Here is a 12,827-nt window from a genome sequence, read left to right as displayed (position 1 = left end):
CTGCTGCATTATTTTGATAAGCAGCTGGCGAACTGTTGATTGCTACGTGAAATCTAAACTGAGCCGAAGCGCTTTCCTCAAACATTCTACAAGTAAGACTTAGGCCATATGCCCTATCCAGCAAACGTACAAAGATTCTCGCATACGAAACGATTTTAACAGATAAAAGGATAACATTCTCGTAGCCTCGCGGTTCACTATATTGTGACATACCCAGAGAACTGTTAGCTGTTGGCTGTTAGCGACAAATAGTATCATGACGCTTTATGTGTAAGCGAGGGATCCCAGCTCGTTAACACCTCCTTGTTTTGTGGTATGTTTTCCGAGCGCTCGCTACCGACAAAGACTAACGAATACCAGGCGAGGTGCGACGGCCGGCAAGCTACGAGCCACAGAACGGGTTTCTCCACAATAAGAGCTGTGGAAGAATCCTCCGCTGCCAGGCAGCCGGGGTGGTGGGAAGGCAAGGGGCGGGAGGGAAACGACCACATACCTACGAGTCGGACTGAGCGAAACAAAATTTAAAAAAAAGACCGTTCCGAATTCCGAGAATAATAATGAAGAAATGGACGCTGGCTGTTAGGACCCGGTCAGTTTTTTTCTTTTCTTTTTCCGTTTTCTGTTTTTGCTTCTTTCTTGCCGCATCCGCTCAGTGGGACCAGCAATCAGCACACCCCGAACCGCTGCCGTTCATACGGCGAGAGCCATTTAGACTAGCTGTTCTCTCGCAAGCTCATTTACGATGCCACAATCTCCACAGACTCGAACATCAATTTTATCTGCTTACAGCTCAGTGTAAATACTTTTCTTTTAGTAAGCTCTGTTTGATATTAATTTTTATTATCACTCAGCAAACTCGAGTACCATTGCCAACTGCGTGGGATAAAATTGTGAGATTCGTCTCGTCGCTGGATTTTGTCTGTAGGCGCCTGACATCAGCTACTGCCAGTGCCGTGCAACGACATTTCTCGCTTCCTGTCAGCTACTGTCCATTTGCTAGGTTGTTAGGCTCATTGAAGACGTGTAGCATTACGTGCCGCTCGAGCAACGGCCTTTTGCGACATACCTGACTCCAGACGTCCTTTTCATGCAGTTCCCTTCGCAACAATCTCGGAAACGGTCGAGACAGGCCTGCATTCATTGATTCATTGCCAGTAACAATTACTGTCGAGCTAAAAATAGGCACGAAAATGGTATCTCGTTCCTGTTGGTTAGGTTCTTTTTACGACCACTGTTCATACGCCGAGTTACATGGTCGCCAGTTGTTCACCATTCCTCGCATACACACTGAACAGTACGAGTCGGAACACCAGCAAATCGGGCAGCTTGTGACAATTGTCCGCCTCGAAAGCTGAATGGTCATGGTAGCTCAGCGTGTTCGGTCAGAAAGCTGGCTCCTCTCTGTAGTAAAAGAAACTCAGTTGAAGAGATCAGCAACAAACTTCGAATGTCACGTGACGTCCGCTACCACGAAATACTACGAGCCGGCCGTGGTGGCCGAGCGGTTCTGGGCGCTACAGTCTGGAACCGCGCGACCGCTATGGTCGCAGGTTCGAATCCTGCCTCGGGCATGGATGTTTGTGATGTCCTTAGGTTAGTTAGGTTTAAGTAGTTCTAAGTTCTAGGGGACTGATGACCTCAGAAGTTAAGTCCCATAGTGCTCAGAGCCATTTGAACCAAATACTACGAACAATCACAAAAAAGTTGTCAGCGCAGACATATGCTGTGCAAAGAGGCCCGTGTTCAATTCTCGGCTGGGTCGGAGACTGTCTCCGCTCAGGGATTGGGTTTTGTGTTGTCTTCATCATCATTTCATCCTCATCGACACACAAGTTGCCGAAGTGGCGTCAACTAGAAAGACTTGCAATAGGCGACCAGTCTACCCGACCGGAGGCCCTAGCCACCCGACATTTCATTTTCACTGTGACCATTGTCACATTATACAAAAACACGATAGTGTCTTTCTGCCATACCGGGTCACGTCTCCCTGTTGACTTATCTTACTCTACTGATTTCATACAACAAAAGTCACGTAAAACACCACTTCACAGCCAAAACTTACCAGTTCTACACCACCTACCGTCCTCCAGAGTGACAAGTGTGTTCTTTTAAGAGGGTGACTAAATTTCAAATTTGAACTGTGACTAGAATAACAAAACTTTTGCTTCATTTTTGTTAATTCTTAGTTCGTAAATGAGTGTTTTTCGAGAGCTGAGACTAATTAGATAATGTATAAATAACAAAGAGTTTTTGCTCTAATCATTCCATATTAGTGATCATTTAATGTCTTAGTACCACGCCTCATCTTCATAAGAAGGTAATTAACTCAAAGTTTCACCATTTTTACTAGAGGACACGTAATCTTGTTCTCCTGTCGTTGCCTAGCAAAATGACAACACATGTACATGTAATAAATGCAATGCTCGCATAAACGGAAAGATATCCACCTGATGATGATAGCATGACCATGTAAACGCTTAGTGCATTTGAGTGTTTTCGAAGAAGAAAATCTATGTATACTAAAATTATTTGTTGATGCTGTTCCGATATTTTTTACTATAATTATTACGTTGTTTTGTTGTAGAACGTTGATTCATTTTGCTAGGTACGCTTCCATCTGCATCAAAATGATTGTAAATGAATTAAAAACGATTCCAACCTCGTGCGATTTACGTTTTTTTAAATACTTACTATTTTTGCCAATTTGTAGAACATGAAGAGAATAACATCGGCAAAAATCGTAAGTACTTAAGAGAACAATTGTCAAAATACACATAGTCAAATGCGTTTTTTAATTAGTTTCGTACCCCTCTCCAGACAATCATTATGTTGTAGATGACATGTTACCCAGCTGGAACGAATGAATGTCCTGCAACAAAGCGAAATAGTAATTAAAATCGGAAACAAAACTTTAAAAAAAGACAGCTTTTAGCCTAATGTATCTCCATTATGTTATGGTTCAAATGCATTTGAAACTTCAGTTGCGCAATAAAAATACGGATTTTTAGAAGGCTAACACGAAAATAATCACTGCTACGAAAAAAATTGTCTTATATTTCTGCATACACGGCTATTCTAGAGCATCGGAAACCAAAGATGTGCACAATTGTATAAATACATAATCGTAAACCTAACGCTGTTTTAAGCAGATGCTCATGGGTAACACTGAATCACAACTTCAATTAACAAATAAGACTCACGATGTGCCTCCTTTCTTGGTTTATTACAGCTTTTCGGAACGGGTCCTCCATTATTGATGCAGCGGGCAGCCTATGTCGCGTAAAACTGATCACATCCACAAGACGCAAAGTTTCACGGGAAATAACTTACACTGCTTCTACGACAAACGTTCTTTATTTTATGAATTCCGTAGGTGTAATTCTTTTTGCTATAATGATAATGTGTGGCTCAATGGCTGAGTGCAAGTCATGCGATAACAGAATTATTCTTCCGTGATCACAGTATCCGAGGACGCATCTGGAACTACTAAATGCATTGAAAAATTCTAAAGATAATCCCATGCAAAGCCCAGTTCGATTTTTCAGAAGGAATTCTGTGTACAATCGATATAAGTTGAACGAGTCAAACGGAAATAATTGAAAAGGAAGTAATTAAAGCTGACGTTTCACAAGGAAAATAACTATGTACATTGATACACAGAACGGAAAGAGAATGTAAATGAATGGATTTTTAGACGTAAGCAACTCACCTGACCAAGGTACTTACCCGCTTGCTGAATGAGCTGCTAATGGCCCCACCCTTCATAATTACGTGACACGTCTCCAGACATTCTCATCTGAAACAGACGGCAATTTTTCAGCTGATACCCATGTAAACGAAGTATGAGGAAATACTGAGGCCACGTGATGGATGCTTGTAGGGTTTCCCAATGGAAAACTACCATGTTTTACTGTAATGACAGTAGGATTATATGGAAGGATAATGCGCGACAGCGCCTATAGATGCTTTACTTAAAAGTTGACAGGTCCGCAATTCCCGTTTAGAAATTTCTGCACATAAGGCATGATAAATGGCTCACCTATTTGTCAAGCTATCAAGAAGAGTTGAATTTGTAAACCAAAACCAATATGAATACGCTGCCATTTTTACACGTATGGCATCTTTTTTCTAGCTAAACACGGAATTATGGCATCAACATTCGAAACTAGTTTCACAACAGGAAGCTTAAATAAATACAGTGGAAGTGGAAAAATGTCACATTCGTTTAATACTATTGGTAGTCATAATGCTTTAATCATCGCCTCCAAAAAACAAAATTACGTAACTATTTTTTTTTTTTTTTTTTTTTTTTTTTTTTGCATTCCTTTGAAATCCCGCAGGCAAAATACCGTAGCAGATTTCTATTAGAGTAGCTTAAATAAAATGGTGCAGTTTATTGATAAAGTGCCGTTGTTTGTATTCGGTAGCAGCGGAAATGCTGCAGCTGTGTCAAGTCAATACAAAGGACTACTTTATGCGTCTGGATTGGATTGACATAATGTCAAAGGTGAAACGGGACAGAAATTTAATGGTCTTCCTTTATCTATTTTTTTATAAAAATTGTTCAAAAAATGGCTCTGAGCACTATGGGACTTAACATCTGAGATCATGAGTCCCCTAGACCTTAGAACTACTTAAACCTAACTAATCTAAGGACATCACACACATCCATGCCCGAGGCAGGATTCGAACCTGCGACCGTAGCGGTCGTGTGGTTTCTGACTGAAGCGCCTAGAACCGCTCGGCCACCGTGGCCGCCTACTTACTTATACAGTGGGTTAACTTAAGCATATTTTACTCTATCAGGAAACGCTCCAATGCAAATATACGAATAACTTATGTCACCAAATACCAAATAACACACTTTAATTATTCTGTCCATTATTATCATAATCACTAGAAATTTTTGATAAAGTTAATTAAACTTAACGACTTATTACATCAAGATCGACTAATCATTACAGTATCCACATTACGTGTTTCAGCAAATTTATAGCTATCTTCAGATGTGACAAATCCACTGGAGCATCACCATGATATTGAAAAATTCGAGTTACGGACTTTAAACATCATGCAGTGGTATAAACTATGTCATGTCGTCACATAGTAAAAAGCATTACCTTGGGCATCCGCAGGAAATTGTCCAGGGGGAGATGGAGAAAAAAAGACTCTAAAATTGCCATTTTTCATGTAACTCGGTTTGTCAGTTTCGAATCGTGTCATGTTACGAACAACAATGTACCAGAGAATTGATGGTTACACACTCACTTTTAGAAGTGTATGAGAATGCTGTAATGAATAAAACTTCTGCGTTCCTGATTCCAGGAAGGGATAGGGGAAAGCGCCAAGCGTCCCTTATTGCCCCCCCCCCCTCCCAAATCTTTCACTTAAGTGTTAATACACACTGTGAATAAATGTTCTCAAAGTGTCTGAGGCGTATTGTCGAATAAAAGTGTCGGTCCAGTGTGATTGTTACGCTATGCAGGACATTTATGTAATAGTTGGTGTCACGCCGTCACGAACGATGACGGGCGATGTAGGCTTGTTCTACGTTCTCTGCTCTGAGCGCTCTACTGTAAATGTAGCCAATGATAGCGTTAAACGTGATCGTAGCGAGTTCTTTCAGTGCATTTTTATTTCAACTGTTGCGAATTGTCATCGCTGATAGTGGTTGTAAGAGACAAATTCTACAAATCAACGGGGAGATATAATTTGCAGAATACACACTTTCTTCAAACGCAAACCACGTGAATCGCGTACCGCCACTGTCGCATGGGACCGGCAACAATGCGAACCCTGTCCGTACCTTGCCCAGGGCGTTCATGTTAAAGCATGTACACACATCAAAAAAAGTTTTGCATCACCCCGTTTCCCAGAACTCCTGAAGATAGACGTTGACTATGGATATTGATTGTTTCCCTTTGGCTGTTCAGAGATGTCACTAAGCCCGCCCAAAGATGTAAACAACCGTACATGAGCAGCGCCTGTTCGACGGAGGGGGTCCGACAGCCGATCAGTTCAGTCATTCCATCAGGTAGCAGGTACACGGCTCGTGTTGTCTGTAGCTCAACCATGCCTAGACGGCCAATACCGCGGTTCGATCGCGTCCGCATCGTTACTTTGTGCCAAGAAGGGCTCTCAACAACGGAAGTGTCCAGGCGTCTCGGAGTGAACCAAAGCGATGTTGTTCGGATATGTAGGAGATATAGAGAGACAGGAACTATTGGTGACATGTCTCGCTCAGGCCGCCCAAGGGCGACTATTGCAGTGGATGACCGCTACCTCGGGAGGAACACTGACAGCAACGTCATCATGATGAATAATGCTTTTTCGTGCAGCCACAGGACGTCGCGTTACGACTCATACTGTGCGCAATACGCTGCGTGATGCACAACTTCTCTCCCGACGTCCATGGCGAGGTCCACCTTTGCAACCACGATACCGTGCAGTGCGATACAGATGGGCCCAGCAACATGCCTAATGGACCGCTCAAGACTGGCGTCACGTTCTCTTCTCTGATGAGTGTCGCATATGCCTTCAACCAGAGACGTGTTTGGAAGCAACTCGGCCAGGCTAAACGCCTTAAAGACACACTGTCCAGCGAGTGCAGCAAAGTGGAGGTTCCCTGCTATTTTGGGGTGGCATTATGTGGGGCCGACGTACGCCACTGGTGGTCATAGAAGGCGCTGTATCGGCTGTACGATACATGAATGCCATCCTCCAACCGATAGTGGAACCGTATGGGTAGCATATTGGCGAGGCATTCGTCTTCATGGACGACAATTCGCGCCCCCATCATGCACATCTTGTGAATGATTTCCTTCAGGATAACGACATCGCTCGACTAGAGTGGCCAGCAGGTTCTCCAGAAATGAACCCTATCGAATATGCCTGGAATTAGATTGAAAAGGGCTGTTATGGACGACGTGACCCACCAACCACTCTGAGGGATCTACGCCGAATCGCCGATGAGGAGTGGAACAATCTGGACCAGCAGTACCTTGATGAACTTTTGGATAGTATGTCACGACGAATACAGGCATGCATCAATGCAAGAGTACGTTCTACTGGGTATTAGAGGTACTGGTGTGTACAGCAGTCTGGACCACCACCTCTAAAGGTCTCACTGTATGATGGTACAACATGCAATGTGTGGTTTTCATGAGCAATAAAAATGTCAGAAATGATGGTTATGTTGATCTCTATTCCAATTTTCTGTAGAGGTTCCGGAACTCACGGAACCGAGGTGATGCAAAACTTTTCTTTAATGTGTATATATAGACATGTTGGTAGAAGGCGACAGCATTACACGCCTTAAAGACACACTGTCCAGCGAGTGCAGCAAAGTGGAGGTTCCCTGCTATTTTGGGGTGGCATTATGTGGGGCCGACGTACGCCACTGGTGGTCATAGAAGGCGCCGTATCGGCTGTAGTGCTGGAGTACCCACGTAGAAAATGAAAAACACAGGGAATTTAAAAACTAGAAAGTATGCATATAGCAATTAAACTTTGTGATGGTTCCAGACCTTTGTATGAGAAATCACTTTCGAAGATATCCACCACAACTTCGCCTGAAAAGTATTAGGTCGGCCACCACAAAATCTATAACTTTTAGCAAAAATTTATTAGAAAAAACCTTGAAGGCAACGAAATTTCCTTTTAAATAAGACGAGAATTAGTTTTCTAGAACGAATGGTTTCCATTGTAGGATCATATACGATATTATCATGTAGGATATTATCAACTAGAGCGCAAACCTTGCCAATCTCTTTTCTTGCTAACTGGTAATTTTTAGGGTCTAAGAGGTCCTTCGCAAAAATCTAACTTTCATTTCTTGTAACCACTCTAATGTTTCATTTTAGGTCTGCAACAGTGGTCCCTCAGAAAAGGTAAACAATGAAAAATCCTAAAAAAGGAAAAAGCTTTGAAATAAAAGTCAACCACTACTATCAACTTTTGGCATGTAGTTAATATACTGTATGACAGCAAATTCATCATGCTGAAAATGTGTGACTGCAGATCTGTGAGGACATAATAATGTGTGTTGCTTTTACTGACTCACTAGTTATTTTTGGTGTTACAAGATCAAGTTTAATACAGTTTTTGTTTTACAAAACAAGGAGAAAGGATACTGTGCTGCAACTGGACTCAAAATCCATCCTCTCAAGCATCCCATGGTTACCTGTCATCACATATACAAATCAATTGTTCTTTAGATCTTCACTATTCAAGATTAAATCTAACTTTGGCACAGAAAGGGGTGAATTATACTGGCACTAAAGTCTTTGGTCACTTACCAAATAGTATCAAAAGTCTGACAGATAACCAACAAGTATTTAAGAAGAAATTAAAAGAATTTCTGAATGACAACTCCTTCTACTCCATAGAGGAATTTTTAGATATAAATTAAGAAAAAAAAGAAAAAAAAATATTTAAAAAATAAAAATAAATAAAAATAAAAAATAAAGAAAAACAAAAAACACAAAAAAATAAAGTTGTTATATTAACTTAAGTATGTTGTTAAATTAACCTAATTATGTCATGTATTAGAAAATTCGACTCGTTCCACATCATTACGAAATATCGTATTCATGATCCATGGAACTAGTATTAATCTAATCTAATCTAATAAATAACAACACAAACTGACTTCACTGACAGAAGTTCTCTGACTTTATTTGAATTCTAGATATAGCACCTGAAAAAATGGAAAATTTAAGACAGCATTTGAGCACACAGATAAATTAATTAGTAATGTAAATAAATATGTTATCATTTATGTGATTAATGACCTAAATTTTTAATGTCTGGACTTCTAGACATGTGTTAGCAGCAACTGCTAGAATCTAAATTAGGCACTTAATAATCAGAACATAATGCTTAACAGTCTTAATTACTGTAAGCAGATGATAACTTAAAAAAAACTTCTTTTATTGAACAGAATATGTCTCATGTATCAGAAAAATGCTTGACACCCTTGTGTTTAGTGTCATCATACAAATACTTTTTCTGTAGCATATAATGGTTTTTTGGTCAAAAGATTTCGAAATGTTGTAAGAAATTGTCAGCAAAACAGTTGTTAAAGTCAGCTCCTTTGTTTGCTACAGACTTTCATTTATGTAATTGAGTGCAGATTTCTCTACATCTGTACTCACCAATTACAAAAGGCACATTATTATAAAATGTATCAATACATGGATGGAGCATCTTTGATAGTCACAGATCTATGGAAGGTGGCTTCCTGTCTTCATGGAGAATCTGAACACTTATTTCAAAACCACACTTTTAGCAGAAAGATCTACCTAAAATTCTTTTCATATGAAAACAACAAAGCAACTTTTTAAAATCACTTTTAACGTTAGATTATGCCATAAGATTTTATAAGTTAATCAAGCCACAAGAAAAACCACAGTACTTCCTGTGATCTGTGTAGAGACTATACCATGGACTAAGTTAATTTATACATCTCTTTCTATGCTTCAGACTAATGTTGGGCCAATTCTGCTATCAGTGAATCCTTATCATGATGTTGGGAACCCACTGACACTAACAAGCACAAGAGGCATAGCAATGAGCCCAAAGCTCCTAAAAGTTGTTCAGGAGGCAGTCAGGCAGCAATCTGAGACTGGTTACCCTCAGGCTATTATACTCTCAGGTAAGAATATGACGCTTTTCACAACAGATACAGTTTCCTGTCTTAATTTTAGTAAGTTATTGTCACTGTGCAATTTCCATTATCTCAATGTTAAATGAATTCTACAGATGTAACAGTTTGAATATTTCTATTGATTGTGAGAACTGGATTGGTCATTATAATATATTTGTAGAAACACATACATTCTTGAAAAAGTTATGTCATCTTACTTAACAATGCCATATTATATTTTATACTGAAACATACACAATATTAACAGCTTAAATCTGTCAGCAGATATTTCATAATCACTGGAAGCTTCTCCTGGATGCACATATTCTTATTTATAACTTTCCCTTTGTTCTTTTGTTAGTCTCTCATATACTGCGTCAATTTTTAAATTTTCTGATTATTTTTTTCATATTTTTCATCTTACAGGTACGAGTGGTTCAGGAAAGACATATGCATCCATGTTACTATTACGGCAACTGTTTGATGTCGCAGGAGGAGGTCCAGAGACTGATGCGTTTAAGCATCTGGCTGCAGCTTTCACTGTTATGCGTTCACTTGGCAGTGCAAAAACTGCCACAAACTCAGAATCTAGTCGAATTGTAAGAATTAAATCCATTGATATTCATAATTTGTATTTATTTGGCTTGGTGTGCTAGCTACTAATGACAAATGTATATCTTTTACAATGCAAATTACTTTTGTAATGAGGTGTTTCTGGGCGGACTTGTTTTGAACAACTTTATGATCATGAGATAAAGAGGATACACTCAGTAAATGAGCAAATTAGAAATTATAAAGAAATAAATTGTAAATCAGTAATTGAATTACGTATTGATGTGACAAGAAGCAAGGAGAGACTAGGTCAAGGTGAAAAATACTTAAGCAATGGGAAATAGAGTGAAAGGCAGGAGAGGGGTTAGTTCAGGTGAGAAGTCAGATAAGATACTCTGTTTATTTCATACAATTACAGCAAGGAGATCATCATGGAAGATACTTGCAGAACTGTAGGTTGTGGCAGGTGATAAAATGATGCTTTAAGGAAGCTATGATAAAGTAAAGAGAAGATGGAAAAGAAAAAGTGAGATAAGTAAAAGTGAGGAAAAAGTAAGAGAAGAAAGAGATAACTATATCATAATAATAATTAAAAATGAAGTTATACTTAGAAGTGAGAACAAAAGCAGAAAGAAGTGGAGGCAGGTCAGGTTCAGCAACAAAATATGAAGACAACATGTAGTAGTGTTTTATTACTCCCACCTGTTTCAGTGTCCTTCTGTTGTTTTATTACTTTCTTTACACCCATTTTCATGTTCAGCTCCCACAGTAGAAATAAAATAGTATAGAAATTTGTAAATGAAAGAAACATTGTACATGTAATCCGCTGAGTCACAAATATTATGAGTACATTGGCCTCTCACTGCCATGATGCAAGAAAACAATGTAAGAGCACAATATCATTTAACAAACTCATGCTGGATGCCTTTAGATGTACTGTAATACATTGTAATTTTGAAATTCATCACTGTTTTGTTCAAGGTTTCCCAGACATCTTCACTTCTGGTCACTAAAATTGCTGAATTGACAAGCTAGCATGCATCAAACAAATTTGCATGACGTCTACTACATGCTCGGATGTGCATATGATTAGACATGCAGCCCAACTGCACAAAATGAGTAGGCATAACATCGCTTGTAAGGAAAGATTGTGCAGTGGATTTCTCATTCAGAAATCACTTTTTTATGTTGGTTTTTGTGAGAACATAGTTTCATGCCTCATGTAAGAAGAAATGTCTTCCAGCATGTGTCAAGTTTCAACAGCAGCAAGATCGTGGTCTATTTGAGATTCAGGTTTATTGTTCTGCAATACTGCTTCAGTGCCTATGCAGCACCTCAATGGATTCATGTGACTAGGTCCTGAGAGGACAAACGCATCACTTGTTCAACTGTGCATGATGTACAGGCATGTCACATATGTTGAGTTAGGAAACACATTTATTTGCAGCAGCATAAATAACCACAAACACAGTGTGATGATGACAGGATCACCACAACTGTCAACAGGGGTGACCACTATTACAGTTTCTCTTGATGTGGGAGCAAAGAGAGGCACACAGAAAGTGGCAAAAGACAACACTGGATACAATAGTCACACCATGTTGTCTTTTTAGATGAGCCCCATTTTTGCATACAACACCATAATGAATGTCTTCATGTGTGAGCCTCAGAGAAGAATGAACATAGTCAGATTGCATTTGGCATCATCACATCAGTCCAGCACCTGTTATAATGGTATAATGTGCCATTGGCTACACAACACAATCACCTCTGATTTGCATAGCTGTTAACTTCAACAGCAGCTTTTACATTTGTGGCATATTAAAGCCAATGGCTCTGCAATATTTTAAAGATATCGGTTATGTTATCTGTCAACAAGATAATGCATGATCACATGTTGCCAGGGCTGTCTTGAACTACCTCAACACAGAGGGTGTTCTACTATTTCCATAGCCAGCTCATTCTCTAAATTTCACCTAAAGTGTTGCTGAGAGACTGCACTCCATCACTCATCAACCCCTGACACCCACATGGAATGATGTGCATAGACCTATATCTGTCATACTATATTAGTTTGACTCTCTGCTCATCTGTGTTACAGCCATTGTTGTTGCCATAGGTGGTAGCTTTGTGTACTGAATTTTGCACCCTGTATACCTGAAAATCACCTATATTTAACTAATGTAGTCTTCCTATTGTACTGTAAATGCCCAATAAGTAAACAATCTTTATATGCAATTTCTTGCAATTTTAATGCCCACTAATTTACTTCGTAAAGCCCAGAATGATGAATACCCTTGCCATACTACATACGTAATACAGAGCACCATGCTCTACCTTGATTTGGTCTCACTTTGTACGTTCTACTTTTAGCCAACAATTGTGGTAAGAAGTTGGACTGGCATATGAGAGGATGATGGTTCAAAATCTTTGTCAGGCCATCCAGAGTTAGGTTTCACAAAAACTCTTAAGGCAAATGTTGGACTATTTCCTCTCAAACGGACACAGCTGATTTCCTTCCCCATCAAGCTAGCACTCCATTCCCAATGACCTCATCATCAAGAGCACATTTAATTCCAATCTTCATTCCTTCTCTTATTGTTTATATAATAATACTGATTACAATTCC

The 12,827-nt window shown here is 39.5% G+C and overlaps 1 protein-coding gene across 1 annotated transcript in view; it reads left to right on the top strand.

Annotated features, from left to right (window-relative positions):
- LOC124788105 (myosin-I heavy chain) overlaps positions 1-12,827 on the top strand; it is a 193,617-nt gene that overhangs the window by 19,909 nt on the left and 160,881 nt on the right. Inside the window, exons 2-3 of the mRNA XM_047255223.1 lie at positions 9,484-9,655; positions 10,073-10,245. Of these exons, the coding sequence (XP_047111179.1) occupies positions 9,571-9,655; positions 10,073-10,245 (258 nt within the window). The 5' untranslated portion in view covers positions 9,484-9,570. The remainder of the gene's footprint in view (positions 1-9,483; positions 9,656-10,072; positions 10,246-12,827) is intronic.

This window comes from Schistocerca piceifrons, chromosome 3, assembly GCF_021461385.2.
Source record: "Schistocerca piceifrons isolate TAMUIC-IGC-003096 chromosome 3, iqSchPice1.1, whole genome shotgun sequence".
Lineage (NCBI taxonomy): Eukaryota > Metazoa > Arthropoda > Insecta > Orthoptera > Acrididae > Schistocerca > Schistocerca piceifrons.
This window is presented reverse-complemented; position numbering and strand designations above follow the sequence as displayed.